At 43.5% G+C, this 22,433-nt stretch overlaps 1 protein-coding gene across 1 annotated transcript in view; it reads left to right on the top strand.

Annotated features, from left to right (window-relative positions):
- LOC147261411 (ephrin type-A receptor 3-like) overlaps positions 1 to 21,228 on the top strand; it is an 89,947-nt gene extending 68,719 nt beyond the window's left edge. The window contains exons 14-19 of the mRNA XM_086203403.1: positions 8,203 to 8,264; positions 11,475 to 11,684; positions 14,336 to 14,485; positions 14,644 to 14,837; positions 16,440 to 16,577; positions 16,688 to 21,228. Coding sequence (XP_086059529.1) covers positions 8,203 to 8,264; positions 11,475 to 11,684; positions 14,336 to 14,485; positions 14,644 to 14,837; positions 16,440 to 16,577; positions 16,688 to 16,787 — 854 coding nt within the window. The 3' untranslated portion in view covers positions 16,788 to 21,228. The remainder of the gene's footprint in view (positions 1 to 8,202; positions 8,265 to 11,474; positions 11,685 to 14,335; positions 14,486 to 14,643; positions 14,838 to 16,439; positions 16,578 to 16,687) is intronic.
- Positions 21,229 to 22,433: the final 1,205 nt, after the last annotated feature.

Genomic DNA, 22,433 nt, shown 5'->3' with positions numbered 1-22,433 from the left:
GGTAGTTTGAGGCTCTGTGTGTGTGTGTGTGTGTGTGTGTGTGTGTGTGTGTGTGTGTGTGTGTGTGTGTGTGTGTGTGTTTATGTGTGTTTATGTGTGTTCATAGGTGAGACAGACTCAGGCCTGGTTCAACAAGATAGCTGATTTGTTATCGCTGATCCTCACCTCACTCTCTCACACACACACACACGCACACACACACACTCTCTTTCTCTCTCTCTCTCTCTCTCTCTCTCCAATTTTCTCTTTCAGTCACTTCCATCTCTCTCTTACTCTCTCTCCTATGTCAGCCCTGGTCCACTCTTCATCTCACTCACTCAGTAGAGCGTGTTCCAATGAGGGTGAGTTATCATGCCAGTATACGGATTATAGTTGAAAAACACAGTTTAGAATGTGTGTGTGTGTAGAAAGAAGCAAGAAGACCTCACTCGATCTCCAAACCTGGAGACAGTGGGTGGCTTTCATAGACTCGATGGAGGTTTAACCATACCATAATTCTATAGAATATACTGGAAATCCACTCATTTCCAGAAGCTCCAAGTATGTAAAAAAATGGAAATTTGCTGTCTTAGTCAGATCAACAAGAAAGTGTACTAGCAAATAAATGCTAACAGGCTACTAGTGAGCCTGATAACAGGCTCTCTGCAGCTTTCTATGGCGCTCTGAGCAGCTATTCCACACCAGAATAACACCCAATATTAGCCTCTCACACCAGGCTAATCAGCGGGCCATTTCTCCGCCCACATGAAATTACCAACCCCAGACGTGGATCCTTGTCATTGTCACAACAAGACACCCTTTAAAAAATTACCTGTTTTGTAGTTTGAGATTGTTCTCTCTCTCTCTCGCTCCTCCTGTTGATGCTCATAACTACTGCATCTGTGCACTGACAGCTTGGTACGCAGATGTTTGGAAGATCTACAGGAGACGGAGACAGTCAGTACAGAGAGACAGAATAGTAAACATGCAGGCAGACAAATTAACCTCTGCCCCCCTCCCACCGCCACCACCACACTTCTCCTGCTCTGTCTCACACACGCACACACACACGCACACACACACGCACACACACACACACACACACACGCAAACACACGTATGAAAGATCTTCAGTCCACCACACACCGGTGCTCAGTGGCACTTAGGCCAACAACAAAAGAGCAAATGCATATGCATAGGCTTTCATCATGAATATTAATAATTCATAAAGTTAATTGGATGTGTTTTTTTTAGCCTCATGAATATTTAACAGCATGCATATTAGTGATGAAAAGCCAGTGCGTTTTTCTCTCTCTCTCTCTCCCTCTCTCATTGTCTAAATACTGTGTGATGTTAACTGTGACCTTTGGTTAGCAGGATTGCTGCAGTTAGTAGAAACACTACAGCAGCAAAGTTAAGCTTTTCTCATTCTGACAGGACCAAGATGAAATTATTGCTTTTCAGTGTAACACACACAGACTCACTCACACACACACACACACACACACACACACACACACACACACACACACACACACACACACACACACACACCTCATGTCAAACACTCGTGTAAATCCAAGACTCGCTGCCAAATGCTGGAAATGTGAGGACCGTGGACAGTGAGAACAGCTGAACAGTAATCTTGTCTGGACATGCAGCTTATTTCAACACATTTTGTAATCTTTTATGTCTGAATATGAAACTGTTTTTTGCATCTATGTGCATACAGCTCCTACTTTTTTCTCTTTTTTTTTTACATTTGTTTCTCTGTGTCTTCCCTCTAACCTGTCTTCACGGCACATTGAGAAGCTGATAGAGCCCCTCAGAAACAAATCTCACTCGCGGAGCAGTAATTTCACAGGTCACAGCCCAACGTGTGTATGTGCGCGCAAGGGGGGGAGAGTTGAGATGGGTCAATAATTCCTTCCGGCCCTTTTTCTGCAGCACCAGCTGGTCCCTTCACTCTGCCTTCGGTCTAATCAGGCTGGCAGGCTGACCCTGTCCGCGCTGGGCTCAGGTGTGGTGGAGCCCGTTGTGTTGGTGGGAGCAGTAGTCGACTCCAGGGGTAGAAGGAGGAGTATTTGTTGCAGTAGTACTGGAAAGAACTGCTGTATCCAGAGTGTCTGCAGATGCTGAAGAACCTGCCATAGTAGAACAGAACAGTTCCAGAAGAAGTCTGAGCGACAGCATGAAATAATAAATGAATAAAACTGGAAGATTTTGAAAAGCTTCATTAGAAGCAAAGACTTTATGCCGTAGATGTTTTTTCTTAAAATGAATGATAGAATTACCTTTTTTCTTTACTATTGTTTTCAGTTTAGTTCAATGGCATGCAGCTATTGAAAATACTTGAAAATATGAGGACAAAGCGGACAAGAATTTAGCTCAGTAAAGTCCAGCGTCACCTAAAATGGTTTAATATGGATTTTCTATTTTCTCCGCTGACCCTGGTAGTGTCCCTCAGCTACAGCTATCAGTTTACACTAGCACAAGATAAAACCCCTGAATATGCTACCACTCCCGCTAGCGCTTCTTCAAAAGTTATATTCACCATCCTTACGCTGATAGTTGTTAATACTGCTGCGAAAAGGACCCCGCCGTCTTGAGGCTTTGCTCTTATTCACTGAACCAAACAGTAATGGCGTGGTGCTGCACCAGCGCGCGTGTGTGTGTGTGTGTGTGTGTGTGTGTGTGTGTGTGTGTACCCAGTGACACCAGCATTCTTTCGTCACCGGCTTATGTGCCAAAGTTTTATCGTTCCAGTTCCGTCTCCGTGCACTTTTACACAGACAGTGAGACGGATCAACGCCGCTGTTTTTCCCGCCTGGACGGGCTGCATGTGTAACAAGCGCTGTTGTCCCTGTTAGGGAGGCTGCCGACTGCACAAGTGCGCATAATTAACAGACAGTTAATGAAGTAGAGCTGCAGCTGATGGCAGGTTTCATTATTGATTTTCAAAATTAACTGATTGTTTGCTAATTGTTTAGATTGCATCCGAAAATCAATATTTAGAAGTTGATAGTCTATTATTATTCGACAGTGAGCCACGGCTTGAAAACTGGATCACAATATGTCATTGTTGTCTTTATTTTTTAGAGCTGCAACTACTAATTAACTGATTAGTCGACGGAAAAGATTTCAATATGAGCTGGTTCTGCTTTTTAGTCATTTATGACAGAAAACAATGTGTCTTTAGGTTTTGGAGAGTTAAATGACGAAAAGAAGTGCATTTTTTTTTCCCCAGCCACTTTTATTTTTTTCATTTCTCCTCACAAACAAAATAGTAGATTCTAAAAACATATTTGTGGCCTCAAGTCACATCGGTATTCAGTCATGAGAGGAATCAAAAAAGCAATAATACTTGGAACTTGGCAGAATAAACAAGTAACTGAACAAGAGTAAGAAGTGTTCATAGCCGTCTTCTTTAAAAGAGCAAATAATGCATTACATAAAACGGCACAGTGCTGTGGATGTGAAAATGTCGTCAGGATTAATGCACGCTTTCATAGATTGCAGAGCGCTAGTGGACAATACAGTTTCTGTCCATCCAAGTATTATTTCATATCTTTTCTAGGAGCTGTACTGTCATAGCATTCTGGGAGTCTGTTACTGTCAGAAAGAAGAGCAGTCTTTGTTGTAACTGTGAGAATGCAGACAGTCACATAGTAACACCGTCAGTAGTCTTAGCTGTGTGGGTTGTAGTTCTTCATATTTAGTCTAGTTTTGTATTGTATTGCTTTGTACATCGTGTGTGTGTGTGTGTGTCTGTGTGTGTGTGTGTGTGTTCCGTCAGCTTCCCTCATCTTAAAACCCCCCATAAGCCTTCAGCTCCTGCCGTGTGTCACTCTAATAACCTACTCCGCTGTCTGTCACCTGATTGTTGCTATTGTCATGCTAATTGAGGCACCACATGCTGAAGAAGAAGAAATGGGGGGAAAAAATAGATCGGCCTTTTCTCTATCTGTCTCTGCACATCAGGAAAGTGCAGCGTCCCCCCCCCCACCCCCAACCCCTCCGTCTCCTTATCTTTCTTTCATCTCCCAATCCCTCATTTCATCCATCCGTCGTTTATTTTTTACAATCGCCGCAACAATCAGCTCATTTGGAAAACCTTCAATTACAGAACTCCATCTCATCTCATCTGCCCACATCACTCGCGCACACACACACACACACACACACACACACACACACACACACACACACACTTTTCACAAAGCTACTTGAGAAAGATGCTGTTGAAACCGCACACAGGCTTTCTTTTTCTCTGCTATTCTGAAGAAACACGCGATTAGTTTTAACTGTCTTTGTGTGTAGAACAATAAGCATTTCCATGTTTCCTGTCAAGAGTGTCTGGATTTATTCATGTTTGGAATACAGATGTGAGATCTGGAGCATTTGGACTGCAGAAAGAAACGACACAAAGAGAAAGTGGAGGAAAAAGGTGTTGATGGGTGGTGGAATGAGATAGGATACAAGAGCGAGGAAATGAGTGTCGATGGAACTCGAGAACAAATGAGTGTTGGGGGGGGGGGGGTTTAAGAGATTTGGGGAAAGAGAGGGGCCAGGTAGTCAAGGGGACAGATGGCGAGGGTGACAAACGTGAGGAAATGAGAGGAGATGAGAAAGCAAAGAGGGGAGGAAGAGGTGAGGAGATAAGCTTATTGAGTTTCTCCACACACACACACACACACACACACTCACACACACACACACACACACTCACACACACACACCCTCAGCATCCCTCCATTGGTGCTTCCCAGAACAGAGATCTGTCCTGTGTTAAAAGCATCCTATCATTTAGTTCAGACCCTTAACATTAATCAATACGGCATTTATTTCATTTTCTCATTTATACCTCAGGCCGCCTCATTCAATAAGCAGGTAATGCAACCCACGGGTGACCACACACATCATAATGTGATTGTCCACATGTACATGGACTTTCACTCACATTTACACACACGCACACACACACACACACACACACACACACACACAGGAACAGCCTCTCGTGATGTAATCAACCAGACACAGTGTATAGACTGTATGGTGATCTTTCTTTCAGCCGTACATGCGAAGCTTTATCAGGAAACAGGAGGCAACACTTGGACTTTAATGAAGAGCTGTGAAGAAGAGCAAACTGTTCCATTTGATAATACACTCCACCTGGCAGAACATCAATACCCAATCTGCCACATGTAGACCAACGCTGCGAGGTGCTTTAGCTCCGTGAACGACTGAGGTCCTCTTCTGAAGCCGATGAAAAAGCAACAAATTAGAATGAATACGAGTGTGATTAGTTAATGACGTGCTTTCATGAGGAAACGGAGGAACGCTCGCAAATGTTTGGTGGCTCCGTGACGAGCTCGAGAGGCTCCAGCCTGCTCCTTCTGAATCAGTGTGTTTCTTTGGAAAGTGGCAGTGAGAGGCCAATCATTGCATCGTAGAGTGTGTGTGTGTGTGTGTGTGTGCGTGCGTGTGTGTGTGTGTGTGTGTGTGTGTGTGGGTGTGTGCCCATGCATGTGTTTGGCACCTGAGTAGAAAAGACAAGCTAATATACAGCGTAGGAGTGTGTGGTCATTTTATTGGTAACCTCTGTTTGCTTTCAGGATAATTCTGTGTGGCAGGTGTCCAGATGATGACTACTGATAGCGGTGTGTGTGTGTGTGTTTGTGCCTGTCCGTATGTGTGTGTGTGTGTGTGTGGGTGTGTGTGTGTGTCTGTCTGTCTGTCTGTCAGATGCAAATGGCCCTCGAAGCTAAAACAAAAGGCTGTGCTTTTGTGCTTTTGACATCGTCAACACTGCAAACTCGAAACTTACAAACAAAATTTTCTCTTCACATGTTTTGCAGCCGTTAACTGTAAATGTGTGTGTTCCTGTATGGACACACACGGAAAATTACGCATGCACACACAAGCCAACTTGCTCTCTAAAATTCAAGACACAATTACGCCCACACACACACACACCAATACCCACAGGTGATGGACGTCTGTCAGAGCCATCATCAGTAAAGATCAATCCAATCAACTGTGGGAACACACACACACAAACACACACAGCCCTTGTGCACCACTGATCATGATGGAAATCAAGCAGGCATCATCATGTCTTTCTCAATTGCCATGCCCTAAAACTCCTCTGTCTCCCTATCTCACACACAAACACACACATGCACACACACAAACACACACACACACACACACAGACAGTGCTACAGCACACATCCAGGCCCCATGTGGAGATAAATGTGACCAGCCGTCCTCACCCCCAGCACAAGAAAATCCAATTCTCTTTCACTTTTATCCCTGAGACTAATGTTACTGTCAAAGAAGACACCACCACCAGAGACCCGGCGACTCTGTTTGTGTCTGTATCCGTGTGTGCGTGTGTGTGTGTGTGTGTGTGCGTGTGTGTGTGTGTGCGTGTGCGTGCGTGTGTGTTTGGTGCAGTGAGATAGTGAATTCATTTAAGGTGATGCATTACTGTCTTTACCTACAATCTCACCGTTAGGCCCTGGTGGTGGTGTTCCTGCATTTCCACGACAGGCTTTTGACCCCTCCCATCCTCTCTCTCCATCTCCTCACATGCGTTCTTGATTCCTTTCCTCCTCTCCTCCTCTGGCTTTCTTTTTATCTCCAAACCCTCAGGTTTTTTCTTTTACTTCCTCTGAGTTACTTATAACTCCACAACAAAGAGTGAAGATGCGTAGAAATAGTAAAAAGTTCTAAAAAACAAATCTCAGGCTCCTTTCACTCCTGCCTTCCTCGGGTTAGGGTTTTCAGGCTCAAGTGTGAAAGCTCCTCTGGACCCTGGTCCACCTGAAAAATTGGAACTCATCTGTTTCCAAGTGGACCATGGCTTTTGTCGTTAAAGTTGTGAATGGAAATGGACCAAATTTAGAACGTAAACTAAAAAAAAAAAAAGTTACTGACACAAACATTGGTGGAGGCACACAGGGAGGGAGAGTGAGAGAAGGAGGAGGAGGGGTGGCGGGGGAGTTTTTTTTTTTAACTCAAATGGGAATAAAAAGGCAAGTAAAGGCTATGTAGTAGTTTGACAATTTTTTATGACACTACATCCTTTTAGAGGATCAACAGTGGAAAGCAAAGGTGTAGATACGATTGAAGGAGTGGAGGGTCAGGAGGTTAATGACTTAAATTTGCCCCCAAAAAAAGTTTAAAAGCTCCCGTCTGTAGTTTGAAGCCACCCGGGGGATAAAATAAGGCGCACAATGCACACACATTGTCATTAAAGACGTGCCTGTGGGATTTCAGTGGCTGTTTGTTTGCAATGTTTGATGCTTTTGACAAAGTGACAGTGTGAAAGCAAACCAGACCAAATTTTAAAAAGCAGGTTTGTTGGGCTCTTCCCCGGCCTGTGTGACACCCTGAAGCAGGTTTGGAGGTGTTCAGCCCCAGTTTTTGTGTAATCCTGCTAAGAAACAAATGCCACCTAAAACATTACAAAGAATAAAGCTGAAAACAGCTCAGAGAGAGAGGAAGGAGATATACAAATGGGGAAAGAATGGTAAATGGAAAAGATTAATTAAAAGAGAATTAAAAGTGTTTTTCCCAAGAGAAGAGCCCTCCTCTGCAACACACGCACACACAAAACCACTATCATTTGTAAGCGTATGTTTGCGTGTTTGTGCGAGATTGGCGAAGGAGGGCTGTAGGGTCTCGTATCTAGGGAGACCCTGTAAAAACATGGCTGGTTTTGGTGTGTGTACATGCGATTGCAGATACTTTGTTCGTCATTTGTAAGTCCCACCAGATGCCACGCAGGTTACCATAGTGCACTGGCCCTGTCAGTCAACCACCCCTTCATCACACACACACACACTCATGCAGGTGCAGGTGCATAGCGATCCAACCACAACCCCCTTCCCCTTGAGGCTGATTAGTATTCATGAGATCTCAGGAGGCCCCTCATACACACACACACACACACACACACAGATATTCTGGTGGATTGGTCCATTCTAATTATCTCCTGGCGTTTATGGAGAGGGCTGATTAGAAGCTGTCAGTGTGACTGATGACGACATGCCATGTTTTTCCCCAGAGATAGAGAGAGATGGAGCAACAGAGGGGAAGGCTGGTCACAGCTGCGGACGCCGCCACTTCACTGTCCTCCTCTCTTTATAGTTTGTGTCTTTGTTCCACATAATTGTTCCTCACTAACAGCTGCCTTGTTCTGTGTCTGCATAGGTAAACCAGTGATGATCATAACGGAATTTATGGAGAACGGATCTCTGGACACCTTCCTCAAGGTGAGTCACGACAGCCGGCATTCGCTGTTGGGGGAACAAAAAGCACAGCACTCTCATCCTCTCAAGGTCGAGGCCACAAGTCCTCACAAAGGCCGCGTGGAGAGTAATGTCCTACATCAAAATTGCAAAATGCAAATCTTTGTTGCGGTAGAGGATGCATTTATCTAAGAATACCTGAAGGCACCTGAGTTAAGTCTATATAATATTCTTGTATGTCAAAGGAGGAGAATTCTATCTATGAAGGGCTTAAGACCCCCAAAATGGCCTCATTCTTCATGTGATCTATATTTTCATCAAGAGTGTTACACGTGCAGATTTCTACTAACGAGAGCAAATATGTAGCTGTTAAATTCAGCAACAAACAAGCAGGAATCGCAGAACTGAAGAGACTTCTTGATAAAACTGACCAAACAAACTGAAACAGAAGTGAAATACAAATTCAACAAATCACGCAATGGGACACAGGTGGGAGAGCAGGAAGTCAGGGAGGAAGCTGATTGGACAGGAGGGAGGAGGGCTGTAAAATAGAAAATAGAAACTTAAGACCAGCAGTCAAAACCTGACCATACCTTTACTCCTACTCACTGACTTACTAATTTATGTGACAGGTTTTAAATTAATATAATTTTTTTTTCACTTAATGGGACAGGATTTTATTTTATAACCTAATCAAAAACATTCATCAAAGTTGCTATGGTGATGGGAAGAGAAACATTCTCACAGTACTTGGTGTAGAGCACATGCTTGCATATTCTAGAGAGCAAAGCAGCAGTTGACAGCAAAACTTCTAGGCAATAGAGCAATAAAGAGTATTGCTTTGTGTGGAGCATTTATGTATGTAACCTAAATTAAAGAACCTACAAGAAAGTGTCCAGGAACAGCTGTTACTTGTAGGTTTACCCCGACATGTAACGTAACAGCTGTAAAATAATGTTTACCGCTACAAAGTTGCATGTTTCACAATCGTCAAGTTCTTTATCTTACGTATTTCACACAAAAGGCAAATGACCTCACTGTAGTGCATCCTGCAAAGGGTTAGCTAAACTGCGTCATTCTTTCACTTCCTGGCAAATGCGCGTGCTGTAGTCTGTCCGAGCCAGTCAGATCAAGAACCTCATGAAATGAGCCAGCAGGCGTATAACTTAGCCTTTCTTCTGCTAAACACTTCCTTTTTTGGCCAGAGGGGCCGCTAAAGACAACAAAGACGGAGATTTCGTTGTAGCTGCTTTAAAATGCTGTGTTCCGTTTCCAGCTGTCTAATGAGATTGTAGTCTGTATGTATGTATTACCTGTTTATGAGAAATAATAAATATGATAACATGATAAAAGATAGCATGTTTCTCATGAGGGAAAACACAAATACAGTCAGCAAAAAGAGTTCAGTAAATAATGATTAAAAAGAAGACTGGTGGAGCAAAAGGAGTTGAAGTACTGTGCAAGTGAATCCTGACAAGAAGATTTGAGTCGGTGTGTTGCTAAAACTCTTATCAGCGACCACATTTTGAAAAAGATCATTGAGAAACTGTGGAGGCATGGCTTTTTTATTAAAATTGATTGGAGTTAGAGCTGACTGTCACTCAATATGTCATTACATTGATGTTTTTAAAGAACTAATTCCTCCAGACACCCTCTTACACGAGGGAAGTTCGATATCTTTTTTGCCGCTGATCCTGATCCGATTCTGATATGTACTTAAAATCTGATTAAATATGTATCTGTCACATTAAAGCGACAACTGAAGACTAATCTGACACCTTTATATTCAAATTATTCGTGCAGATTGACTAAAAGTGGATTTTCTTTGGCGGTCCTGTTGGGCTTCGCATTCACAAGTCCCTCTGAGTCATATTCAGATTTGTCAGTCGGTAAATGTGAGCTGTAATGATGGAGTTCATGTTGAATAGACACCAATCTCATCAGCGCCAGTGGAGCAACATGAAATGAGAACTGACAGGCCAAATGTCCTGAAACACACACACACACACACAAACATGCACGCACACACACAAACATGCACGCACGCACACACACACACACACACACACACAGCCATCAAATCACACACGGAATTTGTGTGTTACAGCATGTATGGTAATGAGGTCATAAAGTGTCCACGGAGCCTCAATATAATTATGGAATCTGTTTTATGTTTTTTACAGCTGATTTGTGCTCCTGGCATCCATATGTGTCTTTAATTATGTTGAACATTTATTAAGCAGCCGTCCCTGAGATATCACAAAACCGGATCTTCCTCTCTCAGTCTGTTTATAGCACTCTGACTTCACCATCATTTTACCTGACGTCATTCAGTAACGCAACACAATTCTCCAAAAATCTTTCTTCGTGTGTCTCCATACCCCCCCCCCCCCTTCTGTCTTTCACTGGAACTGCCCACCCTTCCTCCTCTTTCCTGGCAGTACAATGTGGTGGGCAGATTGATAGAGGAAGTCTGTAGGTTTGTTAGACAGTCCAATCAATCAGCATCTCACAAAACCACCGGCTAATTAACTTACTCCACAGCTGCCGAGGGAGCGAGAGAGAGGGAAAAAGAAGGAAAGAGGGATAGAGTAGGAGTGGAGGTGGGGGGGGTGCAGAGATGCAGAAAGATGAAGGGAGATAGATGGATGTATGAGAACTGAATCAAAGTAATGCAGGGACTGAGATGGATGGAGAAAACAATGATACAGAGGAAAGGAAGGAAAGATGATGTAAAGGAGAGAGGGTGACTGATAACATGGATGGGTTTTTAACGGAGACCGTTAGCCCCGGGCAGAAATAATTGGCAGAGGAAGGTGAGCTGGACCGTCATCGATCAACAGGCTCTGCTCTTTGCCAGAGACAGCTCAAATCTGGAGTCCAGTGAGCTCTGCTCGGGCACGCGGTCACGCTTTGAGAGGAAAGTTTAGTCTGCTCTGTCAGATCTGTGATCCTCGATTGATCCCTGGAAGGAGAAATTAATCTTTCACTTGCCTCCCCGCAGAGCGAGGTCAAAGTGCAGGGTTAGCAAGAGCTTGAAGGGATTCAGGGTGCTGCTCAGGGACACTTTAGACGTGTTGACACGGTCACTTGCACCATTGTTTGAACCTGCACTTGCAGCGGTTGTCTAAAGATGCCGACACGAATCATTATGTCATCCTGCTGCAGTCTAATGTCAGCATTTACGCCCTGCAGCATGTATTAGCTCATCATTCTCCTTGTCGCTCCCCGCAGAAACACGACGGCCAGTTCACGGTGATCCAGCTGGTCGGGATGCTGCGCGGCATCGCCTCCGGTATGAAGTACCTCTCAGACATGAGCTACGTCCACCGAGACCTGGCGGCTCGGAACATCCTGGTCAACAGCAACCTGGTGTGTAAGGTGTCGGACTTTGGCCTGAGTCGGGTTCTGGAGGACGACCCAGAGGCTGCCTACACTACCAGGGTAAGACCAAAGTGATGCACCACCAAGTAATGAGAAGATACACAAGTAGGAAGGACTTGCAGCCACCATGTGATCAGAGCTGAAAAAAGAGGCTGCTGGAGTTTCCAGACAGGATGAGATATGCTGCAATACAACAGTGTGAATATTTATATTTTGATTCTGTTTATGCAGCATAAAACTCTTCTACATTGACTCAATCCAGTAACAAAAGAGAGACAGAGGGTGAGAGAAGGTGACAGCACACTTAGGAGTAGCATTTGTAAGTGAAATAATGTACACGAGAGTGAGTGAACAATACTTTAACGCTGCTTATAATGCATTTTTTGCAGTAAGATGATATGTGACAGTTACATATTAAGAGGGTTGTGGTTTTGGTCACTGAATCTGACACCACAGAGGAAGTGGGTGTGTGTGGAGGAACATTTTGATGTTTGGTGATACTTTAATGCTTGAAGCTCGAGTTCCCAAAGTGACTCCATGGCGTCTCTGGATGTGCGTCGGGAGATTTGTGGCTCCATTTTTTTTTTTTTAATCACTGCTCAGCAGAAACATTTCACATGTTTCTCAGAACACTTGATGGTGTAACGTCAGTTTCTTCACTACTTGTCAACATTTTTGTGGAAATGAAGAAGAAATGCTGGAGAGGTTAGCAGGGAGAGCCGGTGCCGGTGGTTTGAGAGAGAGAGCAAAGGTCATGTCACTGAAAGAGAGAACGAGAGAGAAGGGGAGAGGAGGGAGAGGGAGGGATGGATGTGCTGTGTCAGAGTAGCAACTCCAGCAGTCAGTTGATGCATATGCAGATGTCCTGATACGCTAAATCGTTTTGGTTTTTTTTCCGTTCATCTCCAGCTTTGTACTCATAAACTCTGTGAAATGACGAATCTCGCATCACCATCGTCTCTCCTTCCCAGCTTGGTCAACTTCGAGTCAGTAGCACAAATAGTAAAATAGCTTTTTAGACGGAGGTGTATGGTTTGCAGATGCAGGCCTTTTTTCTTTTTTTTTTAGCAGATGTGATGGTAGTTAATGAATGATTTAGCTGAATATTTATCAGTATTGCCTATCTAACAAGTGTAGATGCTATTTATATTTTTCATGTACTGGAAAACACGTTAACATTGTGAATTCTAAAATATTTTATTTCAAATTTGATTGATTTCCAATCCATGTGGAACAGCTTATAAATTATTTATCACTTTGTTGCCTCATCATCATCGGAGACTTCAGCAAAACTGGGCCAAATATAAATATTGGCTCAGCGGGTCGTTACTGATCAATGAGAAAGTGATCAATATCTGCCAATAACAATGGCAGGGCCATATAATTCTGCATCCCTGGCAGGAAAATATTGTTACCTCTTCATCTCAATACAGAAAAACCCGTATCTAGACCCCAATCCTACAAGAGCAAAATTCAAAGACCCTGAGAGACAGCAACAGTAGAGGACTCCACCAGGACAAGAGGAAACGCTGTTTGGGTCTCGATAACCAGGAAACGGGAGGATCTGTGATTGGTTCTCTTAACACGTTTCCTTTGAGGTCACTACACACCGCTGACGCAGTAAACATACTCTTGTGAATACTGAATGCACACACTCACACTCCTCCTCTCCGCCATGTTGTTTGCCTAAATATAGTCAAATCAGGAAAGTCTTTGATAACATCACCATCCTCTCTCTGTGTCTCTGTCTCTCGCTCTCTCTCTCTCTCCCTCTCTCTCTCTCTCACACACACACACACACACACACACACACACACACACACACACACACACACACACACAGCTCTGAGAAAGAATGAAGAAACTCCAATGTCGGTGAGTTAAACCACTGCGGAGTAACTCATCTAAAATGCCCACGAGGAGATAACATTATTCATATTCATAGGAAGTGTTGGGGATGTTATTTTTAATATGGCATTAGCATTGCCCTGGGAGGAGTGTATCAGCAGCTGACTGCTCTATTGCAATCACACACACACACTGATGTCAGGAGACGTAGATGGAAAGCTGGGGGTGGGTGGTGGGGGGGCAGGAGGCTGAGGTGGAGACGGGGTAGGGAGGAGACTGAGAGAAAGAGAGGGGGAATAAGGGAGGGCAGGGAAAGGATCTAGAGAGAGCAGTTAAGAGATAAAAGAGGATGGGGTAGAGGTGGACGGGGGGGGGGGGGGGGGGGGGGGGGGCGGGGGGGCGGAAACAAAAGTACAGTGCCGAGCAGCTTTGTCTTTTATTTGACTTTGACCAAGCAGAGATGGGGAATGCTAGTTGGTGCAGAGGCAGCTGCCGCATGTTAAGAGGCTGTATAGGTGTGTGTGTGTGTGTGTGTGTGTGTGTGTTAGGGAGCGGGCGGGGGTCTCCTGCTGCCTATTGTATCTATACAGTGGACTGTACAGAATCTATTTGATCAGTGCACCCACAACAAAGGCACTGGAACAAGCAGCATGAAAGGAGAGAAGAGAAAGACACACTGGGCGTCTCTGCAGCTGCTACTTAGTACTTGTTTTGTCGTTTCTACAGATTTATTACTGCCAGAACCCAAAAAAAACATTTCAATATTTACACTGTGACAGGAGTGAGCAACACCATCATGGTGTTGTATTCAGTATGAATGTTTTGCCAAGAAAAAATTCACTGTTGCTGTGTGGCTTTTTCAGGGAGGAAAGATCCCCATCAGATGGACGGCCCCCGAGGCCATCGCGTACAGGAAGTTCACCTCAGCCAGCGACGTGTGGAGTTACGGCATCGTCATGTGGGAGGTGATTTCATACGGCGAAAGGCCCTACTGGGAGATGTCCAACCAGGATGTGAGTCACACACACATACGCAACACTTACAAGTCAGCCATTTAGCGTTGACCTTTGAGATGCACTGTAAGATATTAGCACGCTGAAAAATATGTCACTATGATATCTTATATTTCCGTCTCGCGTACTGATGATAAGATTTGATATTCTCCCTCCAGGTGATCAAAGCAATAGACGAGGGCTACCGTCTCCCTGCTCCGATGGACTGTCCGGTGGTTCTGCACCAGCTCATGTTGGATTGCTGGGAGAAGGGACGCAGTGACAGGCCAAAGTTTGGACAGATCGTCACGATCCTGGACAAGCTCATCAGAAACCCCGCCAGCCTCCGAGAGTTGGCCAATAGCTCAGTATGGTCAGTGGGAGAAAGCTCATTCCTGACACATTCACTAAATCTGCAGGTATTGGGATTAGATTGAAGGACAGTATAGGACCAGCCTTTAAAACATAATCCCTGCTTTAGCATTACTGTCATTGTTGAAAATTGGAATGGTAACAATTTACATCATACTTTTGGTTTGGCACTTCTTTTATGAAATTTTTTGTTAAAGTTACAAATGCGGGGTTGTAATTGTGCACATCTGTCGTCTCACATAAGTTTTTAATCTCCGCTTGCAATACACAACCATAAAATGTAAATATTTCAAACTAGCAAACAAAGAGTGTGACAAAAATGTTTTGTCTTTTCAAAACAAACAGACAATATTCCAAAACCAAACAGAGTACAAAAGATCAAAAGCATTAAAGGAGTCCAATTATGACGATGAACATAATGCATGTGGTGTTCCAGTCACTGTTGCACCCACTGAGTAGCAGAAAGTCCCAAGTATTGATTAGCAGTGTTAGCTTTAGCTTAAATGACACCAGGAGTGAAAGAAATATGAAATAGTTCTTGCACGGTGACTGTAATAGAGGTTTAAAAAAAAGTAATGTTTTTTAGCTTCATATCTGGTGTGTAAAATAAAAAATTGTTTCAACACACCTAGCGATGATGAAAGGTTACTGATACAAAAACACAACAACAACTGACAAACTGCTACCATGTTAGCAAGCTAGCTTGAATGATGTAAAAAGTGAAAGCGCATACAAAAAAAAGAAAGAGCTGTTGCGTTGTGACGAGAATAGAGATGGTCAGTTTAGATAGATGCGCTTATGTTTAACATAAACCGTGGTAACAAACAAGGAATGGTAAAAGGTTACTAAAAACAAACTGACAAACCGCTACCATGTTGGCTAGCTAGCATGACTTCCATAAGCAGATGGAGGACTTCTTGAGATGGCTGTTTCAGCGTTCATTTCCCAGTGTTTCGCTAAAAGATGTTCAGCGCACTCGAGGCATATGCACATGTTTACTTTGTGTGTTTCAACAGTGTGGTTCAACAAATGTCATTACTTTCAATTCCATGTCAGTTTGTTTGGAAGCTGTAAGAATAATTTCTAAGCAAACAACCTTAATTCAAGCAGATAATAGTTTGTTTTACGCCTGATTTCATAGTTTCATCACAAGAAAGGGTGCAGGATGTTTTGCCGCTCAGTCTGATGGTCCCTGTGGGAAAGACATCGGCACTGCCTAGCCTCCATTTTTAGAAAAATCCATGTCAACAACAAGCAAATTAAAGACAAAATAAATATGCAATTCAATTACTTTTAACAATAAGATTAGATTTCTTAGAAGCAAGATGTTAAGACAACATTCCACAAACTGAAAATAGAGATATGGGTTGCACAATATGTTGTGTAATTTACACTGTTGCTCTCAAATTTAGGGTTCACTTTTTCCTTTTCACAGCGGATTTTAGTCTGTTGTACTGCTGTTGCTGTAACACTACTCCATTCAAGTACCGTTCCAGTTCTATGAATGAGCATTTACTGGCTTTTTAAATGTGCTGTTTGAAGGACAAAAGTACTGAGTGTAGCAAGAGTCACTGAGCTGGGAGTTTGCTTGGTATCCCAGCAGGGAGGACCCATCCACCCCAGAGTTCAGTGTGAGCACGGTGGACGAGTGGCTGGAGGCCATCAAGATGGGCCAGTATAAGGAGAACTTTTCCAGTGCTGGATATGTCAGCTTGGACTCAATCCTCTACATCAGTGTCAGGTACACTCAGCTGACCTCAGCAGTTCATGTCTGCTTTCCTCTCTCATCTGTTCATACTGTTACATCTGCTTTGGTTTGTTTGTTTTTTTTCCCCTTCCTCTTCCTCATAGTGAATTGGCTAAGATGGGTGTGAGTCTGGCCGGCCACCAGAAGAAGATTTTATCCAGTGTCCAGGGCCTGCAGACCCAGGGGACGCACGTCCAAGTATAACAGTTCCCACATAAACACACGTTGAGACAGAGCCAAACGAGGATGCTCCTGTAAAGATTTTACCCACTGTAAGGGAGTCGTAGTGGACACTCTGTGCTCGGTCCGCCGTTGATTTTTATGACACACTGAGATGACAACATGGACGCTTCTTCACCTTCATCCTCGATGGGCACTACCGGCTTTAGCATTACTGTCCAGGCAGCACAACCACCAGTACGGAGCAGCAGAGAGACACACGTCCAACAGCGAGGCAACATCCCCGGCCATTTCACATCATATCAGCTGAAAAAAAAAGAGAGAGAGAGAGAGAGAGGAAAAGGATTTTTTAACAAAAGAAAGACAAAAAAACCCAAATTAGAATATAATTATCATCACTGTCTGTGAGGTTGGTTTTTACCGTCTTCTGGTTTCCATTTTCACCGTGAAGAGGAGGAAAGTGAGAGGATATGTACATGTGTAGATATGTGATTATAGGGGCCGCGGGCCCCACACCCCTAGAGATGGACCTAACGTTTGTATGGTTGGCGAGGTTTACAATGCTCAAGGGTAGTAGGTGATTTTACCTTCCATTCCTCTGTGTATCCAGAGAGCCACAGATAGCCGAGATTCTGAATGTGTGGGGTTGAAGGGGAACAGAAAAGTGGACCTTTATTAGCGCTAGAGAGGGATGTCGCTCAAGTTAGCTCATGTAAAATGGGGTTATGATTGTTTTAAGGACAAGGGCTTCCCTCGTGACCGCTCTCATACACACTTCCATAGATCTGGGGCACGCAGCTGAAGGTGGCACTGAGAAATGATTCTTCCATGACGGGCTCTTTTCAAACAATACTGTCCCTTTTTCTGTTTGTTTGGTTTTTTTTGGGGTTTGGACAATGTTGTTGGGAATAATTTGCCTTCTCATGATTCTAGTGTATAAAGAAAGTATTCTGTGGAGAAGGTCATAGTTGACACTGTTTTAAAAAACAAACGTGTTTTTCCAGTGTTGTGCCATGTACAGTAATCTTGAAATCTGGGCGCCATTTTTTAAAAATTTTTTTTTTTTAACCATCCTCTTCCCCTTTCATCAGCTCCCACGGCTGGATGGTTACTCAAGGCCAGTCACGGTAATAACAGTGTTTTGTCCAAATAGTGAAGGCGAAATGAAAAACAATCAACAAGAAGCTGAACTTTACTTTAAAAGAAAACAAAAAAAAAAAGGAAGTTTGTCTTGTACCGTCTCACTTTTCATGTTCGCAGTCACGCCGACTTAATTGAAGCATCTCTACGTAGATCCAAACCCATAAGGTTCATATATAAAACAATGTTTACAGCTAAAGGCAAATATTTCTTTACCCGATGGAACCTGCTGCTTTCACGTTAATTACAAGGTCAGACATGATGGGACCCTCTTTATGTGCACTGCATTAATGGCACTGAACCTGCTTTTAGTGTCTCCCCCACCCCACCCCACCCCAACTCAGTTTTGATATGTGGTACTCTATAGGACCAACAGTGGCATCAAGTACAGTATATATGCTTGTATCATAGTGTAAGATATGTACAGTGTTGATTTCCAATGGTAGAATGTTTGTAATGATAACAATGATGTACTTTTATTGTGAAAAAGAGATTTCGGAGTGCTCGTTCAGGGGCGGGTCGTACAGCGAAGGGAGGTGGTTCGTCTGAACAAAAGGAATGTAGCGTGGTTGCGAGGCTTCGGCTATGATTGACAGGTGGCAGTGACTGCAGTTTCTAACATAGAGTTAGAATGAGTAGAATGGATGTTTTCTTTTTTCTTTGAATCAATACACAGGCTTAATTTTCCTCCCCAGCTTCAAAACTACACTGGTTGTTTGGTTTTTTGTTTTTGGTTGTTTGGTTTTTTTTATGTCTCCCCTTTAATACAGTGTTGAAGGTAAGAGGGTGAGGGAGGTGAGGAAGGAGAAGTCCTCTGATCAAATGTCTATACACGCTATAAACTGACAGTTCGCTAAACCCCCTTTCCCAACTGATGGCTGTCCAATCATAGCATAGCAGCTAGTCATAGCATTGCCTGTCAGGCATTGCATTTTACCACATGTGGTTACCAAGAATTTTAAGGGTTTGGAGGGTGGGGTTGTTTTTATAGCCTCTCCAAAACCAAAAATAGAGGAGAAAAAAAAAAGAAGAAGTTTTGACTGCTTTAACTCAGTCTGCAACTATGGTCCAGCTAACAACCTAAACTTCCAAGGCCAAGGAGAACATCATTAAGCAACAATGTTTAATTAGTTTGTGTGGTTGCAGATTGTAGACGAGCTTATCCAGTGTTTAACATTCCTCCAATGAGTCGAGTCTTGTCCCTGATGTTATCTGAGTGTATTTGGGAGGTAAACACTCCAGCAGCTTCAGCCAAGGTTATCTGAGCTCCTGCTACTTTGGCCAAACACATCAATTAGTCTTCAGCCTAAAAGCATTTTTCTTGTTAAAAAAAAAAAAGTAACAAAAAAACGCACGCAAGCTGTGTCTTTTTTCTGATACTTTCTCTTGTTGGTTTGAGTGTAGTTTGAGCACTCAAATGCATTCACACTGACAATTACAGGTCTTTTCACATGGGACTAGCGTCACCAAGGGACCTGGTAATAACCCCCATCTGTGTTTCCTCGCAAAGGATAAGCAACGTCGGTATTTTTCCTAAATTAACTAACATCATCCCTCCAATATGATTCAAGGCTCTGCATAACATCATCCTGCCTGAGATGCTGATGCCCCACAAAAACACTGTACAGCCCAAAGTGACAAACACCGACCTAGTTCTTCCCGGAAACAAGGGTTTTATGAATTTCACAAACCATCAGATTACTAATTATCAATCCAGATTATTAATTTATTTACAAATTAGGGGCATGGTCGATTTATATGAGTTTAGGATGAGAGAGTATGAAATTATTACAAATTTCTAGACGATCCCCGGTGATTTAATTCTGAGGGTTTATGTCAACATGAGGTGCACAGTGAGTTCCTGAATGGTGAACTCAGTGGTTCATCGAACACTCATCCTCTCATCGGTCGCCGTCTTAGCAAAATAAAAGGGGGGTTCTGCCAAGGGACTTTTCAGCTCATGAAAATTGCGACAGAGGGAGGTGTTGCAACGGCTGCATCTGTAAATGCCAAGCCAGTCGTAGTTAGCGACTGTGGCTACGGCTACCAGTTAACCTGGTCAGTTTTTGCTGGACACTCCACAGCATCTGAGCCTCAGATCCTTAGAAAAAGGACCTCATCACAAAACTGAAGTAAAATTATTTATGTTAAGATGACCTTTAAGGATATTAAGGTAAGTACTGGTTCAAAGTAATGTTCCCAGATTATCAGAAGGGTAAATATGTGCCATGATTGGCCCAATGGTCCTCTGGTGGGGCGGAATCATGGGCGGGGCTTAGTGAACTGTCAATTGGAGGGAGCCAGAATGGCGGCACAATAAGCCATTCAAATGACGTTTCTCCGTCTCATCATTGCAGAAACAGTCAAATGATATTTGCGGTCACAAACGGCATAAACAGCTAAACAGACACGGTGTCCTTTCCTCGCCAAATCACTGTGCTGTACTGTCAAATATGCCAAAATCAAACAGACAAGAGTCTTGACATTGTGAGCGCATTCTACTCCTGCTAACTTTATGATTTCACAATAGCGGGCTACCAGTGACCGCTGGCCTTTTAGATGCCTTATTTACTGAGCTCTTCTTCTTTTCCGATGCCCTATAGAGGCGATATTAGGAGTAAAGTGTATGTAAAGTTAGTATTTATCTGTGTTCATCAGATGACCTCACATCGACACCCTTTTTTATAACCCCCCCCCCCAACGGCACCTTCACTTCGATACTTCGATATATATGTTGGGGGAACGTTGTTTAGTTTTGAAACTATTAATAGAATTCCTCAACCTGATGACCCAGAGATGTTGTCGAACACCTGAGCAGTATTATTATTTATTTATTGGCTGATCCAGACCAGCGCAGACGGTGGAGCTGATTGGTTGTACAACTGGTTATGTTTAGTTACATAACAGTGATACGAAGTCAAGAATATCACACACTAATGTTCCTTTTAACAAGCTTGTTCATAAGAGTTTGGAGGTCACCCCCCCCCCCCCCCCATCCCAGGTCACTATTCACCATATCAGACTTCGCTATATGTGGGTTGGTTTGCTTGATATGCAGTGTTTGTCCTCCAGCCTCCCACCCCACCACCCCACCCAACCTTGGTGTATCGTGAATGTTCATGGGTGACTCACATCCAGACTTTCATCTCTGTCTCTCAGCAGTTTCTTTGCCCACCATACCAGACTTATTTACACCCCCACCCCCACCCCAACACCCCTCACCCCCACCCCATGCTGGTTTCCTCTGTCTTGCTTGTTGTAAAGGGTGTAGACATTCAAATGTCTTTCATGTTGCTGTAATAAATATGCTAATATTTCTAATTTCTCACCGGAAGCCTACCGTGTGTTTTTCTTTCTGTGTGCATCTTACACACACACACACACACACACGCACACACACGCACACACGCACACACACACACATACACTCTAGTACTTTAGTCATTTCTGGTATTTTCAAAGACTGACATTCATTTTCTACCCTACCACTGACGTCAAAATACTCCACCAATTAAAGACACAGCTTTTGTCCTCAGTTCCATTTATTTGTCAGCTCGATGGTCCCGTGTTGATTCGTGTTCTACTTCAGGTCACTGATAGGTTGCGGGGACCTAAATTCACCATCCAGCCCTTTACTCTAACCCAGCCGTCACAACTGAGGGAAAAACCTAATCTGTACCTCTACAAACCTGATCTTCACAAAGCTGCTGAACCCCACAAGTCCAGACTTCAGGCCTCAGTGATTTGTGGACTCCAGCAGAGTACTGCAGCAGAAAAAGCTTTTCTAACTGGTAAAAAAAAAACAAAACTATTTATATAAATTCACTGGTGTGGACAACTGTTAAAAAAGAACTAAGTGCGAGGAAGCATTGGGTAAAACCAAATACAGTTGTTTCGTTGGTAAATTCAAAAATGAAAACGATTGTACAGTTTTGAACACCAACATACTTATCACACATTGAGCCTTGATCTTACTGTGAAAGCCTGCTGACCTCACATTCAACAAAATAAGGAGCTGTAAAATGCTGCGTTACACAAAACACTGCTGCTGCTGCCAGCTGCCAGAATGGATGAAATAGAGGCAAAAATAGCCAGCAGTGAATACCAGATTCTCACCAAAAACTTTGTCTATAAGGCCAAGTTGGACATTGGGGTGAAATTTGTTGTGATCAGCTACTGTGGGAAAAACACTGTTAGCAGATACGTTGATACGTTTTCTGAGATTTGCAGGTAGAGGCTGGTTTACAAAGCTGACCTGTGCAGGACTCTGGTCTCCTGATTTAAAGTCTGGATAATTTTGGTAGTTTAACCATCACAATCTTGGTTTTCTGCAACTGGAAAGAACCATTTCTGGATGAAACGGAGCAACTGGACAGGAGCAAGTGGCCGGACCTGACTGAGTCACAGACAAACCTCCGTGGTAGCAGCTTCTCAATCACGAGGGTTCCACACCCTGAAGCGTGGCCTGCTTTATCATCTCTATCACCCTAGATGGGATCGTAATTTATAAAATGACCATCAAGCCTTATT

The sequence above is a fragment of the Aulostomus chinensis genome, chromosome 5 (genome assembly GCF_037954235.1).
Source record: "Aulostomus chinensis isolate RoL2024-O1b breed Wild chromosome 5, RoL_Achi_v1.0, whole genome shotgun sequence".
In the NCBI taxonomy this organism is placed as follows: Eukaryota; Metazoa; Chordata; class Actinopteri; order Syngnathiformes; family Aulostomidae; genus Aulostomus; species Aulostomus chinensis.
Note: the sequence above shows the minus strand (reverse complement) of the source record. Positions and strands in the feature narration are given on the sequence as shown.